Source organism: Falco biarmicus, chromosome 1 (genome assembly GCF_023638135.1).
Source record: "Falco biarmicus isolate bFalBia1 chromosome 1, bFalBia1.pri, whole genome shotgun sequence".
NCBI lineage: Eukaryota > Metazoa > Chordata > Aves > Falconiformes > Falconidae > Falco > Falco biarmicus.
Genome location: NC_079288.1, coordinates 25277939 through 25297019, shown reverse-complemented (window position 1 = coordinate 25297019; position 19081 = coordinate 25277939). Strand labels below are relative to the sequence as shown.

At 45.8% G+C, this 19081-nt stretch overlaps 1 protein-coding gene across 1 annotated transcript in view; it reads right to left on the bottom strand.

The window, feature by feature from the left end:
- GALNT17 (polypeptide N-acetylgalactosaminyltransferase 17) overlaps positions 1-19081 on the bottom strand; it is a 213543-nt gene that overhangs the window by 155896 nt on the left and 38566 nt on the right. The window contains exon 2 of the mRNA XM_056326559.1: positions 3052-3235. Coding sequence (XP_056182534.1) covers positions 3052-3235 — 184 coding nt within the window. The remainder of the gene's footprint in view (positions 1-3051; positions 3236-19081) is intronic.

Genomic DNA, 19081 nt, shown 5'->3' with positions numbered 1-19081 from the left:
CCAGAACACGCAAGAATCTCATCTTAAAGTCCAAAAACCTAATCAAGCAAGATAGAAATGTGCTGCCTATGCCCATCTCATTAGGCAACTGTTTCACAGCAAGAACTAAAAGAAGGCTCCTGGAACCAAAACACCAGTCCTCCCTCATTTCAGCCAAAGGGGTAGGTTTCTCGCTCACCCGAAATCTTAACACCGTTAACCTGACTCACTCTAAAAGCAGATGACAAAGCACACCCAACCCAACCTTTCCTGCTCAGCAGAAGGCCAGGATCAGAAACATCTGTATTAATGAGATCAAGACTAAGGTCTTACAGGCACAGCTCCCTTATGGTATCAGTACCACACACAGCATCTCCTGTATCCATACTATCAGCAGCATTTTGGGGGGCATCAGTCTAGTATAAAGCCCAGTACTGCTCCAGTGGTGAAGAGCAGGGTAAACTTTCTACCTTCCAGCCTAGGCAAGCAACCTCATCTTTTAAGAAAAACGCTTAAATAAACAGCATTTTATTATCAAAACAATGGCGATAATCCAAACTAACAAAAAGAGACACTGCGGTTCCCTGCATCAAGACCAGCAAGGTACCCTGCCCCCACTCCTGGGACAGCCCTCACCTTCTCCCAAGCACCATCTGTATTCAGCACCTCCTGGACCACCTTCCCCAGGGAAACTGACCTCTATCCTTCCTGCTGCCTCCGGGCAGCAACTCAGAAGGCCACCAGCTGGGACTCGTCATGCCTCCTCATTGCCAACATCTGCCTGCAAATCACTCTGAGCAGGGACACCTGTGCCTCTGAACCCTTAGTGATGCTGACCAGGAGGTGGAGGGAGCCTAATACAGAAAGATTACAAAATATGCCAGATTTCCCCTAAACTCCCCTTCGCTTTGGCCGCAGCCACAAAAAAAGGGGGCAGGAAAAGGACAAAGAGGTCTGATCCAGCATAGCTCAGCACTCAGGAGAGTGACACTTGACCATATTAATCTTTCTTTTTAAAAAGAGAAGACTAAAAGGAAAGAATACATGAGCAACAGCGGCTGCTAGGAACAGTTCAAGTCCATCAGCATTCTGGATGCTGAACAGTCTTCAGTTGAACCAAACAGGCTTCACTATTATATTTAAAACTAATACATGCTTTGTAATGCTTATCAGCTGGAGGGTTTTCAACAGTTTTTCCCCACTAATGCAGCAATTTCAAAACCATTCAGGCTAATTTCCTTTGACTTGAATCCATTTTAATCAGAGACCAGGATACTTGACTTAAATGGTTTGTATTAAACCCTTCATAAAATCAGCCATAAAATTGCATGCACAAAATAGCGAATGATCTTGAAGTCAGTAGAAAAAGCCGAAACTTTTCAAATCCTCCATCAAACTCAAGCCTATTTCACAACCAGACCAACTGCTCTCTTACAATACCGAGACAATTGATCCCTAAAAAAAAAAAAAAAAGCAGCAATAACCAAAACATGTTACATGCTCCTGAAGTTTTTTATCTAGATAAAAGGCACTAAGTTATGCAGCTGCAGTCAGTGCCCACAAATTCTCTCTCCAAAGTATTAGCCCAGCTCCAAAATGGTGCATTTTTAATAAATTGCTGTGTCTGCTCCATCCTCTCCACCATCCTCCCATGAAATGATGGATAGTGGCACTGAGGAAGAATAAGTGCAAACCTAAAAATGTCAGAATTAATCCTTCTCTTCCCCCCAAGATCTGAGAAAACATTACTTCTCAAATTAATTCTCACAAAGTAATGCTGGCTCTGCTAGAAGTCAGAGTTCTGGATGAGAAATGAAAATAAGAAGCTCAGGCTCAGGTAACTGCTAGAGAAGGTCTCACTTCAAGGATTTGTCATTGTAGCGGGATTTGCATATCATCTAGCCAAAGGTGCAATTTGTACCTGCAATTCATTCTGTCCAGACAAACTGCAGCAGCAGAATTGGAGGCTGGGCCGCCATTCCTTTGAAAACTCATCCAAATATTTCTGTTGTCAGTGGCTGACAGCCTTGGAAACTCTGAGTGGCTGCTTGAAATTCATGCAGCATGCAAAGAAGTGAAGAAACAAAAGCTCTCCATGCTCTCACATCCTTAACAATTTGCCAGTACACTGGCGACAAGTAGCTGCATCCCCCTGCTGCATGATTTTCAGTCGTTTGCAGATGCCAAGCAATGGCTTTGTCACTGCCCTGATGACACAGGCATCGGACACGTATCCTTTCAGAATCTAAATCTCTCTCAGCTCATTTTTTTATCAGGGATTTCACTCCAGGCCTGGACAAACTGACACCTTCCTATTTTGAGGAACACTCCACTGGCCATATCTAAAATTAACTTTTATAAAGATAAACTTAAGGCATGTCTTTTCTCATACTCCGAACAAAATGATGTGGCACCGCATTTAAAGTCTGTTCTTCTGTGGTGCTTAGCAGGTAAACATCACCACCACAATCATCTTAAAAGGTGATTCTGGAACCAGCAGAGGAAGGATATTGGCACCTGAGCCATTCGACTCCCACCAAAGGCATCTGCACAGGTCCCCAACAGGAACCCCACAGCAGCATCCCAGGAGGAGGACCGTGCTGGGAGAAGCTGGAGGGCAGCCGGACAGCCCCGGAGGTCTTGCAGGGACACAAAGGAGCTGACAAGGGGGGAGAGAGGGAGAAGCTTTGCACATATTTACAGGATAATTAACACCGAAGGCCAATAGCTCAGTGAACAGCCCTTTGCTGATGAAAGCAGATGCCAGCTTCTGATCGCATTACTACCACCCAAAATAATGTATTGCTTTAGGGAAATAAACAGCAAGAGAGAGAAGAGTGGGAAGAAATGCTCTTCCTGCCCCCCCCCCCCCCCCCCCCAATAAATCAGCTTTATGAACTGTTCTCAGTTTCAGCCAAACTACATCGGTGGCTCATTACTGAGCATGGTCCTGCGAACAATAAGGAGGGAAAAGCGAACAGTATCACATGAGAATATAAAAGCAACCATCACTCCTGGCTCTCGGATGACGCTTCAACATGCGCACCCCTTCCAGGAGCAACAGGTACTTACTTGGTTGGACGATAATCTGGTATGGAGCGATCCAGTGAAATTTTCTCACTGAGGTAGGAGTTGTAGCCATATTTCTCATGTGGTCCCTTTGCTTTTTCCTCCTCCTCAGGGGACAGGGTGGCTGGAAGCCCACCTTTACCACGTCCACCATAGCCTTCAATGAGACCAAGTGACTTGGACAGACCTCGAGAGAAAAAAAAACAGCAAACGCCATCACTTAAAATTCATCGCTGTTATTTCCAAGCTATCAAAAAAACCAAAAATCTGAAAATTCAGGGTCTTCTGTTTTGGTTTTCTGAAACCAATTCAAATTTTAGTTCTTTGGCCCAATGCTTGAAGAAAAATGAGTTAAGTCTTGAAATTCCTCATGGCTCAGGCACACTGTTCCTGACAGCTCTGCCACCAGCTTGCAACTGATAACCTCTCCCAGACAGTTGTGCATTTATTTAGCTTTTAAGAAGGTCATTTAGGCATCCTTCCCACCCTCAGAGAGGTAATTACACATAAAGTTAGATGTTCCCAGAAAAAGGATAAGTTGAACCAGAATAAAAATAAAATAGGGTTGGTTAACTGCCAGCTGAACAAATTTTTGCTCAGTATGAACAGGGAACAACACACAAACATTATGGATTTAAAACCAATTTCCCCTCAAAGCTTTCTTCTTATCTTTTTAAGTATAGCATTCCCAGACCTTTATCAAGGGGAATTATTTATTTATATCTGCATAGCTGAAGGAAACAGGCAAAGTTCAAAACAAGCAGCACAAAAAGAGCTATATTGATGATTTGGTGGTGATTGTAGGAACCCAAGTTCATACTGATATTATTTGTTATACAGGACACTTGAAATTTTAATGTTTTTCATTAGCAGAGACTCACACTCTTTCACAGAAACAACAGCAACAAAAAGATGGATGTTTTGGGTTTGGTTTTCAGTTTTATTGGTGGTGGTTTGGGGGGGGGGGTTGTAAATAAAGAAGACCCCTTTGTTTAATGGCAGAGCCCTGACTCTGAAAGCAGAACGGACCATCATCTCCACTGCTGCTTCAGAAGGGACGATGACCTCGAGGTCATGCACGATGAGCGTGGTCCAGCCCCCAAACCCACCACTTATTTCCACTGCCCTGGACAAAGCACTGTCTGCCCATCTAGCAAAACAGATTTAAACAGCCTTTCCATCAAAAAGTAGCATTGCGTGGCAGTAAGGAAATCATCGGTGAATGTACATCACAGTTTGAAGCACATGAATAGGAATTATCATTATTATTATTCCTTCTGACAAGGAACCTCTAAACAGCCTTCCCTGCTAGGGAGCTTGTGGTGATGGAGCCCCTCTGACCACACTGGGTTTGGTCAGATTTTATCTGAGGACAATAATAACAAATTAACTGCCAGGAGCAGCTGGCTGGGATGCGGGGATGGATTAGCCATCCAAGCAGCCTTTTTCCATCCCTAGGCTCTGCAACAGCCAGAGGAGCAAGTCAAAGATGGGAAAGCTGAACCTTTCTGGCCTGCAGAAGGCCAGATCACTCTGGGAACCCCCTAGCCCCAAAAGGCTGGAGGGACATGGGTCAGCGTTCAGCTTGCTTACGGAGAGAAGATACACCAATTTCATTGCAGACATAGGCTCCAACAGAATTACAACAGTATTTTTAAAAAAAAAAATTTCTCATGGAGAGACAATTCTTCTCAAAATGTCTATTCCTTTATCAAAATCAGACCTTTCTACCCCAGACCAGTGCAGCTGTTGATGCATATATTTCCTTTAGGGTACCCTAGATCGTGCCGCTTGTTACCCAGAAAGGCAACAGCTTCCTCAGTTCATGAGCTGAGGGGTTTGTACCCCTATAACAGACACATTCTAACAGAAATTCACTTCCTAATTTTAATTCCTTCTTCACCTTCCCCATGAAATGTTTCCACCAAAATCCGTACCACATGCGTACTGTCTGCCAGTGCTAGTTCTCAGCCAGACACACGGTGCCGCAGAGCTACGAGCTCCTCCTGCAGCATGGAGCACGCTCACACCTCTACCATAGGCACCCTCAGGATCTACCAGTTTGCTTTTAAAGCTTCATTTTCCTTTTCTTCCTTCATTTTAACACATTTCTCACTTCCCCAGTGCTTTTGCTATTGCTGCTTTGAATCTACACATCTGTCAGAAGGGCTGAAGTGGGAAGTTTCTGAGCTGGGTTAGGGCTGGCAGAGGCTCTGCGGACCGCGGACCTTGGTGCTGGGCAGCAGCAACTGGGTGTCCCGCTCAGTGGGGTACCCAAACCACCGACATCACGGCACCTTGCTCCATTTAAAGCAGGTTTAAAAACCACAAGCTCGGGTTATTACCAGCAGGCTGTGACTGCGTAACTCAGACAGCCGAAGCAGCACCTTCTCCCAGAGCTCCGCACTTGAAGTCAACAGGGAAGGACTGGTCCCTCCAAGGCTCGTTCATCCACCACAGGGTCTGAATCTGTCTCTTACCTCTGCCTCAGCTACGGTAACTGGGCTCCCAGCTACAGCATCTCGATAAAGTACCTGCAACTAGAGATGAGGAATCCAGCTCTCCATGTTCAAACTACCCACAACTACAGGAATGAGCTACACCAGCCTCTTCCACGCTGCTCAGCCTGCTGAACCTGAGCTGGTATTAGCAGCAGCCAGAGATACTGGGAGCAAGGATGTATCTGCCAAGCAATTCAGCTGGCTGCACTGAAATTGCAGACTGGGTGTACTCTGCAGCCAAACCTCCAACCCTCATCCACCAGCAAGGCAGACTGGGGAGAGCAGGCTGCGAGCTGCCAGCCGGCACAAGGACATCTTTACTCGCCCATCTGTGGTCTTATTACGGAACAGAGATACACAAGGGGGTGGTGCACACACCGTCTCTCCCAAAATACAGTCACGACATGGGCAGAGCCAACAGGGACCCATCTGTGCCCCCAGTGCCCTTGGCTGTCGCAAGGTAGCAGCTCTGCTGTGACAAGGCAAAATGAAGATCCTGCTGAAACGAAGCCTCTCTGTTGACCACAGAAGCACCAGAGAAATGCCAAGGCATGACTTACATTCAGCAGATCTGACTGAAAAGCTTTTAATGCCATTAGCTGCTTTATTCCAAGACCATAAACACGACAACTAGGCACACACAAACACACCCCAGGACGCACTTCTCTCTCCTCACCGAGTACACTCCCTTATTTCTGCATATGAACTTCTCGGTCCTCCTACTACGATAGACGCTCTCTCAGTAAGTACCGATCAATCCGTGTCATTTACCCAAAGGAATCAGTGAAGGTGATGGATCCATAGGTGCTGGGCAGGGCACTACCATGAAACCATCACCCTCGCGTTTGGTGCCAGCCAGGCCAGCAAACACACCCGCAGGGCCAGTCACAGAGACCTCGAGCACCCCCAGGTGCGATGTGACACGGACGATCTCCGTGTCTGACCCCGTGCTGGTTAAACATTTCATCCTCCAGCTCGGGCTGTCAGAAGAGTTCATCTGTGCAGCCGGGGTGTCACTTTGGTGTACAGCACTTGGAAGCAAGATTCAAGTAATGTTTGGCAAGAAAGATAATTCATGCCAAACAGAAGAGGAAGAAATCTGCTTCCAACTGGCTGAAAGATGCCTCAGGAGAAGCAGGACTGAAAACAAACGGTTACAGCAGACTCTCGCCCAGTCAGTTCGTTCATCCATTTCCTTTTATTTGCCCCAATTTAGGGCTGTACAAAAAAAAGGATGCATTTCTGTAAGCTTGAGATGCCTTTGCTATAGCTTCAGAAAATACCCCCAGCCCGGCCCCTGTGGTCCCTTCAGCCAGGCAGGAACCCAAGGGAAGCTCCTGCTCAGCAGGGAGGTCCCGGGGCTTCACGTTAACCCCCGTTTGGGGGCACAGAGACACCCACACACTTCCCAAGCCTAAGTAAGGGCTCACCTGATCATCTCCCAGTCCCTGCAGCGGGGCCCTGGCCCACGGCATGAGCAGAGAGCTACAGCCTGCAGGTTTCCAGAGACAGCACATACAGGCTTCCCTTCATCTTCTGTCTGCCCTCCACAGCCTGCAGGGAAATGCCATTTGGGTCTCAAAGGACAAGCAATCTCTCATATTGTGTCCACTGCAAATGAATGATTAAGTGCCTCTGGTGGCGCAGGAGCAGAAAGGGGACATCCCCTCTGAAGCCACTGGTTCCCCGCCACAACCATCCAGGGCTGGTTTCCAGCAGAGCCTTCTGCTGTGGCCTCTTACTAGGATGTGCTTGTAGCATCTTCACATCTTGAAACCTCTGGCCCTTTTCCAAACTTGCTCAAAATTGGTGCAGAAGAGCCAGAAGTTACACACAGAGACACACCAAGCAAGGAAGAGCACGAGCATGACCCCATCAGCTTGTTTCCTTAAAGAATGAGGCTAAAAAATGAAGAGTCAGAAGTGTTCCCAGGTCACAGACCAAATCCTTTCTCATTCTGGGCAGGCACCAAAGCAGCAGCGCCGAACCGCTGCCAAAGCAGCCTCTCCTGATGCCTGCTCCAGCCTATCTACCGCAATCAACAGCACTAATCCCCAACACAAAAAGCTTGTTCTTTGGAGTGAATTCACTCCCCGGTGAATTTTTCAAGCTCATGAGATGGTAAATCGGCTGCATCAAGATTAGATGTTCAGTGTAGATCAGAGTTCTGAACATTTTGGAGCTTTGCTCATACTTAAACCACATTCACCCAACAAGTACCTTAGAAAAGAAACGAGGATTTTTTTTAAATTTTTTTCAGAATCTCCTACCACATCTGAACTTTGGGACAAAAGGAGCATTTTGCTCTTTATATTGCAGGAAAAGAAAGAAAAAAAAGCCACCACCTAGAGCTGCTAAGATCTGAGCCACTCCTGCTGAAATGGCCAGACAACAGATCCCCTGGGGACCCAAAAAGAGTTGGTTTTCTTCAAGATGATAAAAAAATTTAATCTCTACAGCAAAAGTATTCCCAGGCTGAGTACGGTTATAGTAAATATATTAGTCTCTCCTTAAACTGGCAGTATAATTCTTGAGGAGACAGGAGTTTTCTAGGGTAGAGAAAACCTTTGGTAAAATACGATATAACGGGATACACAGCCTTCATTTCTACAGCACCAGCCAAACAGGCTCCCAGGCAGCAGGCGTGGTGGAAAAGATTTCTGCTGCTACATGTCAGCCCAGATGAAGGACAGCATCAACCCCACCGCGACAAACCTCGGCCAGAGAAACCTCTAAGGCCAGGGAAGAGCATCTGGAATTGAAAGGCGTTTCTGAGAAACAGGGGTCCTGAGCCTTAACACCGAGGGAGGAGGAGGGAAAAGAACAGGAAGAAATAATATAGAAAAGATTTCTGGAAAAGCAGATGTTTTAATCGCATCCTTATTTGTTCATGTCACCCTGCTGCACGAGTTAGAGTACGTAGGGCTCGGATTGAAAGGCAGATTGCTACAGGGAAGAGGAACACAAAGGCTTCCTTCTCGAGAATAAATAATCAACACTGAAACGGTATTGAAAAATAAGGGAAGCATAAAGAGAAAATTAAAGTAGATTTCTTTGAAAAGTACAGCTCTTACTAAGCTAAGCACCAGGGATCTCCCAGCCCAAACAGCTCTTCTAGGGATGTGTGCTGCTTGCTGCACTTCAGCCAGAGATTTCAAGGCTAACGTGAAATATCTGACTCAGGGAAAAAAAAACCCAAAACCGATGAAGTAAATGAGCCTAATACATGCCGTGTGTTATGCTGCAGACATCGCCTCTGCGCGACCTCGCAGTGAAGATGGAAAGAGAGGATACAACAGCCAGGCTTTTAGGAGTATTTTATGAGAAACTAGAATAGATACCGAAGGGCGAAATGCCATAGGTAACGCTAGAAATTATGGAAAACTGCTGAAGTTTTTAGTGTTGTCCTGCTGATTGCTGCAAATACAGACTATTAAAGGGAGGACTCATTAACGAAAAGGGCAATTAGCAGACTAAGAGGCACCAATTTTCCTTTGCAGCTTTGGTGGAATCGAGATCTGGGATTTTCTCTTTTCTCCCTGCAGCATCTTTTACACAATTTTTACCCAGTCTCTGCTCAGACCTTTTGTTTGTTAGACTAAACAGTGCAAGTTCCTCTGACTACAGGTTTACACCTATGCAACATGCAACCACGCACTGTTCAAGAGCTATGGAAATCGTCTCGGAACTACCTAATGGAACCGGCTCTGGCAGCTTCCTTTGCTCCCGCTGCCTCCCCAGGCATCCTTACACTCTTGCAAAGGAAACCAGAAATAGTGGTAAAGGGATTAGAAGAAAAAGAGATCACTTTCTTAGGCTAAAAAGAAAACTAAGCCAAATATTTTTTATTATTATTATTAACTTAAATACTAGAATCCAGTGGAAAATATACAATTTCATTCAGTGTACATGCTAGGTATGTTTTTCACAGGGCTGATCACTTATCAAAAGCCAGTATGTCCCCAAAACCAGGTGCTGCAGCGGGCTTCCAACAAACCCCCCTTACTAAAGGATTAATGCCACCACCTTCCATTGGGACAGTACTTTCCCAGTGCACTTTGAGCTGACCTGAACACCTCCTTCTCTGCAAGGATCCAGCAGAGCTGTTTGCTGTCCTTTGCCATGCAAAGGATTTGTTGGTTCAAAATACTGCAACTGGCAACAGGTGATTTCAAGAAAGTTTCACGCCTCTGGCTTCACGCTGAATGCCAGATGTGAACTCAAAAAAAGCAGCAGACGAATGCTGCTGCGCCCATGCTTGGCAAGCAGGGGATTTAGCCAGGCACAGACCAACTGACAATAGAGCATATTTCACCTGTAACCCAACATATTTCATCTCTAAAAAAAGCTCCTGTGTATGTAAAATGATTTGAATAATTCTCACTAAGATGAATTTGTCCAACAGACCATTAAGATTTCACTGAAATACTTGTGACAGGTGGGTGTGTGAGAATTGTACGCGTTTTCCTGCAGCCCAGCCAGGCAAGGACCAAAACAGGCTGCCCAGGATGGGCAGAACTCCTCAGTATTAAATATATTTAAGGATAGATTAGATGAACACCTGTGTCAAGGATGATTTAAGCACAGCTGCGCTTACACCGTTATCAGAACAGTCAGACAGCATCAAGGCTTCTTCCTACCTTGCACTCTATGGAAAGGATGGGAGAAGAGAACAGGCAAACTGCATGGAGTCTGAAGACTCGTTTGAAGTGTTTTAACATAAATATACACTTATACACATATATATGTACATACATACACACACATATTCAGAACTGAAGTTTTCTTATCTATATGGAAATACAGAGAAATTACCTTCGGAGCCAGAGGGAGGATCAGCACATTGCAAGGAGAACACAGACAGCAGGAGAATTTCAAAGCCAGTCTCACCCCGTTTAGGCCATTACACCACCAAGTTCTGGTTCCAAGTGATAATTTCCCGATCAAAATTCACCTCAGGCACAAAATAACAGAAGGCCTACAACTGGCTGAAGCTGTTTAGTTTGCAGGAATTATTCAGTTAATTCTAAGACCTGGAACTAGTAGAAAAGCTTGGACGTAGATCTATGCTCCCCAAAAGTCTGAAGATGTTAGCGTCTACCATTCTGCTTCACATTTCTAGAATAACTTGCGGAAAAAAAGACAGGATGGAGCAACAGAACTGGTTTAGAGTCAAAAAAACGTAGGCTAGGAAAAGCTCTTTGCAGCTCAGCAGGGAGAACAGGCAGTGCTTCAATGGGAGTCTTAATGTATAGACATCTCGTTCAGATACAAAAGACTGAAGGTGATTTATATCCCAGGGAAAACCCTGGACACATGCAAAGCATTCCTGGCAATTTAATTAGAGCAACGCTCTTCCCAAGCGTGCACCGACAAAAGACCCTGGGAGATGCCCTGCTGCTGGGAGCTCCCCCTTTCAAATAAGAAATTATAATCAAGAGGCTGATGGCTTACATTTGTGAAAGGTTTGTCTCAAAATGACCAATTACACCCTGCCACCCTCAGCAGGGAACAGACACGGCTCCCCCGTGCTCTGCCCCCCTTCACCACGGTGTTCAGCAGCTGGTGTCTGCACCCCACAGCACCCCTGCATCAACCGAGGGAGAAGGGACCCTGGTGACTGCTACGCAGTGCATTGTGCTTCTGGGGATGAAATATGCTGTCATGAGCCACATCGTTACACCAGCGGGTGCAAGACACATGCGTTGTAAAGACAAATATATATATATGTATTTCGCAGGCAAGGCATTGATGTATTTGAGGCAGTTGCCAAGTAATGGAGTGACATATGCAGCACCAGCAGCTGACTTGCAATTCCAGACAGTAGACTTGGATCTGCGAGGGGGATGGATGAAGTCTATTTGCAGAAAAGGTAATGAATGTGTTGTAGCAATCCCACATGCACGTTACAACACAAATAGAAATCTGTATCTCTGACTAACATATGGGACCATCATATTCTGGAAATACCTGTGTTATCGAGTGCAGAGAAGGAGGGAAGCAAAAGGTAGTAGATCGCAATGCATAACGAAAAGGAAAATTGGGTTCCAAAATATCACTAAGATAATTTATCGAGATGGCTGACTCCAGGCACACTGCATCCACGTTCGAGATGTTGAACTCGAGAGATCACTTTATTAAGCCCTGCCTAAGACCTGCTTTCAAGGATTCAATCTTGCTGGGACTTGCTGGGACTCAGGCACAATCATTTCCCCACCAACACACAGCAACATATTTCCATGAAGTGTTTAGAACAGTCTGAAGCCATCTTCACACTGTTATTTTATATTGGCATAAAACATCACGAAGAACTGTCATGCCCAGGTAACAGTAAGAAAGCAAATATTCTCAGAGAGGGTAGAGGGAAAATAATCTATAGAACATCCAGCATGACCAGATACAAGTAACGAGACCTAACTGGAGAGAGAACAGATGCCCAACAGAGCAGAGCAGGTCTGCCCCAGCACAGCCCAGCATCCCGGGACACGCAGCTGGACTCAGAGGCAATACAGCTAGATCCGTATGGCTGAAACGCACCCTCTTGGTGAGGCACTCCAGCATCAGTGATCCAGGTTCAATTTCTTTCAAGGATCCTTACCTCCACCAGTGGTCACTTAAGTGGCTGCCAACAAGATGCTCCATAAGCATCTCCCACCAGGCCTGTCTGGCCTTTTTCCCCTCTTAAGACCAGACTCATCCCACACGAGCAGGGCTGGCTGCTCCACCACCTGGAGCATACACCTGCCATACACCTGGGAGCCACCTGCTGAGGCTCCAGGGCCAGCAGGGGGCTCCAGGGCCAGCGGGGGGCTCTGGGCACGCAGCTGCTGCTGTGGGTGCTCTGAGAGAGGGGGATGCTCTGTACAGGAGCAAAACATCACAGCTTCTCTTCACGTTGACAGCAGCAAGGTTAAAGAGCAAGACTAAAAGCTTTGTCCAGCAATACATCTGCTACGAGGTAACATACAGCCATCTAAAAACTGATGAAGTATCATAAGAAGTGTCTGTATTAGTGGCGTACCAACGTAATATAACACAAACCATGGCAGGACTTCACACTAAACATCTGACATTGTTCCAGTAACTTTGAAGATCAATTCAGGGTGCGTCACCATTCAAAAGAAAGCCAAGGTCCCTGGTCCACGCACCTGATGGGGTATTGATTCAGCAAACACCTAAGCGCCAGCTCTGCACTTGATGGACCTTCCCGAAGCACCCGAGCTGTTCCCACACACGCTGACTCCGTCCCTACCAGATAGCTCAGGGCCCAGGAGCTTGAATGAGAAAGGCCAAGGGCAAAAGCAATCGTGCATATTTATGCTGGTCAGCCATGAGCCCGTTTGGGTGATGAATTAAACAATTGTCTGCAGCTTTATTTTTAGAAGGTAGGCTGCAATTCAAGCAAGTAAAACTATCTTCCTTTCCTGTTTGAGTAGCCTGGAAATCAGTCTGGCAGGACACGTGCCTATGTGCAAGACCGGCTCAGAGAAGATGGCAGGCGCAGCTCTTCTGCCCGGAGAAGTTCTAGATGCTCCATCACTGAAAGCGTTCAAGGTCAGGTTGGATGGGGCTTTGAGCAACCGCTGGAACTAGATGATCATTAATCCAACACAAACCGCTCCATGATTCTGTAAGTCTGCACTGAGATCTCCTCATTTGAGATCCAGCCCAAGCATCAGAAAGCACAAAGGCAAATTAGGATATATTGCTCATTATAACCTCTTCTTTAGTACAGGCAGTTTAAGAAGTTCCCAAACTCTTTCTGTCCTCAGCAGCAAAACACCGCCCCTCTTGTTTGCACCGATGCAGTGACTTGTGGGGCCATTCTGCAAACTATTTATCCCCAGGTAGTTGCTCCTTCCAGCCACTGCCAGAAACCCAGGGTCAGACTAAAGGTTGTTTGACTCCACATTGCTGTGTTCATGCTCCAGTGTAAAATTTAACTTCTTTAGGTAATGCAGTCCATTCCCACCCCCATCACAGTTCTTTTGCATCCAGGCAGAGCTGCCACTTGGGCACACTACAGGGATGCTGAGCTTCAGTGCCAGCACAGGACTACACAGCCCAAGGTGGGGAAACAAGAATTTCTTAAAACCACCTTGCCCCCAGAGAAACCATGACTAGAGTTACACCAGCAGGGACAGGACTGCCCCGGGAACAGGAGCAGAACCACAGGAACAAGTGTGGAAACAGGAAGAGAACAGAACCCACAAAACCACAAGCCAACTTTGTGTAAACCCCATTCAAAGGTTAAAAATAATGTTTTGCACTTTTATTTTCAAAAGGAATCTGTTATTTCCAGATTGTGTTTCTATAACAAGCTGTTAGTGTTTATGGTTTCTTTTAATGCATATTCTTGTTTTCCTTTTCGTAAAACATTTCCTCTCTCTATAGATTAGCCTGTTGGAAAGGCATAAAACGTTGCAATTTGGTAAGAAAAGAAAAGAAGAGATACCACACTATAACTATAGTGCAGATATCATAAACACAGAGCTGGCTACTCCGCTCTGGGCTGTACGGTTACGTGACAGGTTACACGTTCAGCACACGGGCTGTGTACACGGCACCTCCTCTGCGGAGCTACCCGGAGCCATGGAACGGGAAACGGCAGAAAACTGGAGACGGTCACCAAAGTGCTGTACCAGGTCAGGCTCTAAAACCTTACAGAGGTTGACCAGGGCAACCAAGAGCTCCCTCCTCCTCCCCTCGCTCCCACTCCTGAAGCGTGGGAGGCAAAGGAGGCGAGCACGGGTGGTATTTTTAACCCATGGCCCCAAGCAGAGCCACACCACTAAGACAAGATGCTAAAAACGTTGGGAATCAGTGGACAGAAAGAAAAAAGGGCACGTGGGACTGTACCCTGAGAAACAGCACTTTTCAGAGGGGTCCTCAGTGGGCTTCCAAGTGTCTCTACCAGGGCCCTTCGATCCGTATTATTCCTCCCTGGGCTACCCTAAACCCGCTCATTAAGCTACTCTTTAAAGACCAACACATTAGGGAAGGGATGAAATAGCCCACAATGGGCTTTCCCAAAAGATGAACGAACATTTGAAGCCAACATGTAAATATTATGTTAATGTAGCTGCAGAAAGGAAACTCAAGAGTTAAAACATGCATCTTAGCATGTGTGTACATGCTTCTTCCTGCTAACTGCATTTTACTGAGCTGAGGACCTACTAGTTACTTTTTAAGGTCAGGAAAGTCTGTTTTACAGGGTTTTGCTTAGTGCACTTAATTCCTTTTATAATACTTGTTCTGGCTGTGCTCAGCTGCTATTCTCGCTCAGAGACTGAACCAATCTGTTGCTGGTTTACTGGCGTGCGTTCAGCACTCTCAGACGTGCGGGACACCCCAGAGAGCGCTTTTGCTCTTCAAATTTCTTCCCATCTGTCTGTGCTTTGCAAATAGGTCATAGAGGTGACACACCATGACTTGCAACATCTAAGGACAGAAATAAAGATGCTAATTTAGTTATCAGAGAGAAATTCTCCACTGCAATGCTTTTATTCTTGTACACATCTACATTCTCCAACCACATCCCTACATTCTCCAACCATATCCACTATTAAAGGATCCAAAATGTTTTATGTAATATATGTATTACTGTAATGAACATACGAGCACAATAGGTACCTCTTAAGATAAAAATCTGGAATTCATCTAGCACGTCTTGGTCTCTATATGGTGAAGGCAGAGCTCTGTTTAAGTTCAAGTACTTTGCTACCAAACCCAAGTTACTGAACTTGGTCAAACTATTCAAGTGCTTAAGTAAAGCATAAGTGTAAATGCTTTGCCAGACAGGGGTCTCGAGGAAGGAGAACTGGAGCTTGCTCTCTACCATCAATGCAAATTTATGAATGGTTATGTCGTACAGCATTGGAAGCAATTCCTAAGAGGCCACAGATCTGTGACTATTTAACTTTGTGTTTCTATAGAGAGCCTCTGATGATAGGCACTAAGTACTTTAAAAACATAATTAACGCTCAGAGCACTCCTGAGAGGGAGCTAAATATATGACTCAGATTTTAAGCTACCTGAAGTAGGGCTGTCCTTGTTCTTTACATAAAACACTTGGTACAACAGGGTCTTGGTCCCGTTGTGTTTGGTGCTACAAGAGAACACAAGAGAAAATATACCTGACTGCTTTTCTAGATGGTCAAAGAAAACAAATTTGCCCAACCTAGCCTTAGCCTAAGCTAATTGGTCCAGACTTGTTGGGATGTACCTCACAACTGCTCACACAGTGCGTTTTATCTTCTTCTTGCTCCTCCACCTATCTAGGGAGGAATGCAATTAACACCCACCTGGAAAAGCCTGCCCTCTTCACCCTTAAGCAGATTAAAGGACTTCAGGGGGGTGGGGTGGGGGTGGGGAAAGGTGGTTGTACAATACCCAGGGTCACCAACCTCATTTAGCAGCTCCTTGCCTTTCCAGTTCAGGAATCAGATTCCCAGTGGAAAATGCAGCTGCAATGGACATCGAGCTGCCAGATCCCCAGCCCCATCTTTTCACTGCTCAAGCAGGTCCTGGAAATGCTGTGGAAAAGGTGCCCTAAAAAGATGCTCTTTCTCAGGAAAGGAGAGTATTGCTTACAGTCTCCAAAATGGTTACAAAGCCAAAGCTCACAGCAAGGAATGAAAACCAGGCCTTACTGGGAGCTCAGGGTAGACAAAGGGAGCTTGGGACACAAGCTGCAAACCCCTTTCTCTAGCAGGACAGGGTCACAGTCTCCCCAGACTCACACGAGGGCTGAAAGGGATTGTTTCTTTTCCACCACTCTCTCCCAAAGCCATCCGTACAGGATCTGCTACCTTTTTCCTTCCCGTTCGCCACGACAAAGCCTCCCACACACCTCGAGTTTGCAGAGATTGCATTCTCCTTGGGGAAATTATTTATTTATGAGCAAAACACAGCACCCGCTTCAGATGCGGGTCAAGAGAAAAAACAGAAGCATTACATTCATTTCTCCATATTTACTTATTAAGGATATACCACCTTTTGACAACACTTTTGACAAGTTGGATCTACAATTCAAAGAGAATAAGAAATGTCAAGCAGGAAGCAAGGAAAGACAGGCAGAGCAGGGACTCGCTCTCCCAACTCATCTTTGGGGATTAAATTTTTAGTTTACAGTACACACTCTCAAAGTGGAACGTGGTAGACTGAAGTATTGTAAGCACTTGTTCTTCAGTGCTGCTTTTCCAGTGCAGTTTTCCATCATGCCAGATGTTCACATCTCTGCTTCCCTGCGACCACCAGGAACTGCTACGATCACCCTGCGCGCATGGTCCTCCTTCAGCCTCCATGGAAGTGGCTTTCCAGACCACAGCCCTGGATCCCCACCCACAACCCCTACCCTCTGCACCACCCAGCCCTTCCTTTCCCTTTTCCTACACTTTCCATACTACAATCCACCCCTCGGCTCAGGCACCTCACTCCTACACGTGTTCAAGGACCTCAGAAACACCCTCCAGTGAAACGAGAATGCTGAAGCACCTTCTTTCTACCAGAGAGGGGAATATTGGTGTTTGTTACTACTAAAGCATCTCGTGGCTGACAGCATTCATCCCTCTTTTCCTCAAAACTGATCCTTCTCACTTCAGTCTGCCACATGAGTTTACCCGCAGATAACGCCAGGGACCAAAACCCTTTCACCCTGTGTAACCACGCTAAGCATGATGCAGGCTGCTCTGGATTTATTCCTCTGGATACACCCTTACTCAGTTTTCAAAGTACTGATAGAAGCATATCACCATCAGAAATCCAGACTCCAAACTACCAAGGTGAACGTGCTCAGAGGCTGGTGCTGCTTTGGCATCAATCCACAATCCAGGTATGCACTTGGGCTTGAAACAAAGACTGCAGAACTCTGAAATGTGAAATGTGGAGTTTAACTTTGTAACTCTGTGAGAGCTTTCCCTGGAGGAAATGCAGAAAGAACCTGTGAATCCGACTGCTGGTGCCTTGCTGTGCTCCACATGAACTTAAAAGCAAGCCATTAGATTAATTTGCATGAGCAAAAGTAAGTTATATGCATCACAAACCAAAGTCATGATCCCTGGGTGGAAGGGCAGAAGGCTTGCAACCTGCATGACAGCACCTGAAGGCACTGCAATATTGGCAATTACTCTCCATACCACCTTCTACAGATTAAAACAAGCATCTGAACTACTGAACCTAAGTTGCTAATGGCTTCGTAGCAGTCTGGCTTCACGGGAGTCCCTCACCTTATTTCAGTAAGCCTTAAAACAGATACCTTTTTATCTGAAACTTACCAATTTGCTGAGGGTCACTACCATTTGGAGCTGCATACTTACTGAATCTCATTTCAGACGCAGGAAAAGTTTTCTCTGTGACACATCACCCCCATTACCTACTTGTACCTGCCATCGCTTCTCAAAGGTACAAACCTAGTTTTGGTACCAGGCAGGTAACTAGCAGTTTGCACCAGGTTTCTTCATATGTGCATGCAGATGCTCTACGCTCTGCACTGGGGGGAGGAGGCGAAAAAGGCACACAAAAACACAGCACAAAAATAATATCTCTGCTCTGAGTTTTTTGAGGTTTCATTCCAAACTGGCTATGGTTATGGGGCTGTCAAAAAAGGTAGTCTGAGGTACGAGAAAATAACTTGCTAAAAAAGCAAACAACAAAAAAAGATTCCTTTTTAAAAGGTCAGCTACCCAAGAGGATACATTTAGAAGGACAGCATTGCATTCTTTAGGCCAAATAATTTGTCGTATTTTCAATACAGGCACTCTGGTAAGAAACGTGGTGCTCACTTCAACTAGACCCGCCTCAAAAACCAATTGTTCCTGGGCCACGTCTTTTGAAGCAGAGAAACAGCACACGTGCCACACACCACCCCGCACACCCCCCAAATACCCCCCACCCCCAGCACACGCCGACCCCCTGCACCCCCAAAGGGCACCCCCAGTGCTGCTCAGCGCCAGCCTGCTGCCCCCAGCAGGGGCTTCGGCAAATAAGGACAAAAATCAACATTTCTGGCTACAGTTCGACATCTCAGCGTGGCTATTCTGCTCCTCTGTAATGGAGAGCCGAGATTAAAAACCGCCGGATAAGAATATCTGATAGACAAAAAAGATAATACACGTTTACTAATTTTCAAAAGGTCTTGGGGCAAATACTCCAAATTTTGCGCAGATTAATTAAAGCAATTAGTTAAGCCGTTAACTGTAAAGGTCTGTGGAGCAGTGTGTCATTTTACTGTTTATTTGTACTGAGCCTAACTCAACGAGATCTTGATACATGACTGGATTTCCTAAATGCTACCTAGGAGTAAGTAACTGATGACAACAATAAATGCAAAACATTTAAGGTGACTGCAAGACTCCAGGACGGAGGCGTTAATCAGCACAACTTTATCACCCTTAGTACGTGCCTCAGCACAGACCTGAACCTGGATGGAGGGCTCTGTCTGCTAGTGCGAAAGAAAAATAGATGGTAACCAGAAACTACACTGCATTCGAGACTGGAAACTGAACGGGATTTGCTTATTGTACTGGTTAGAT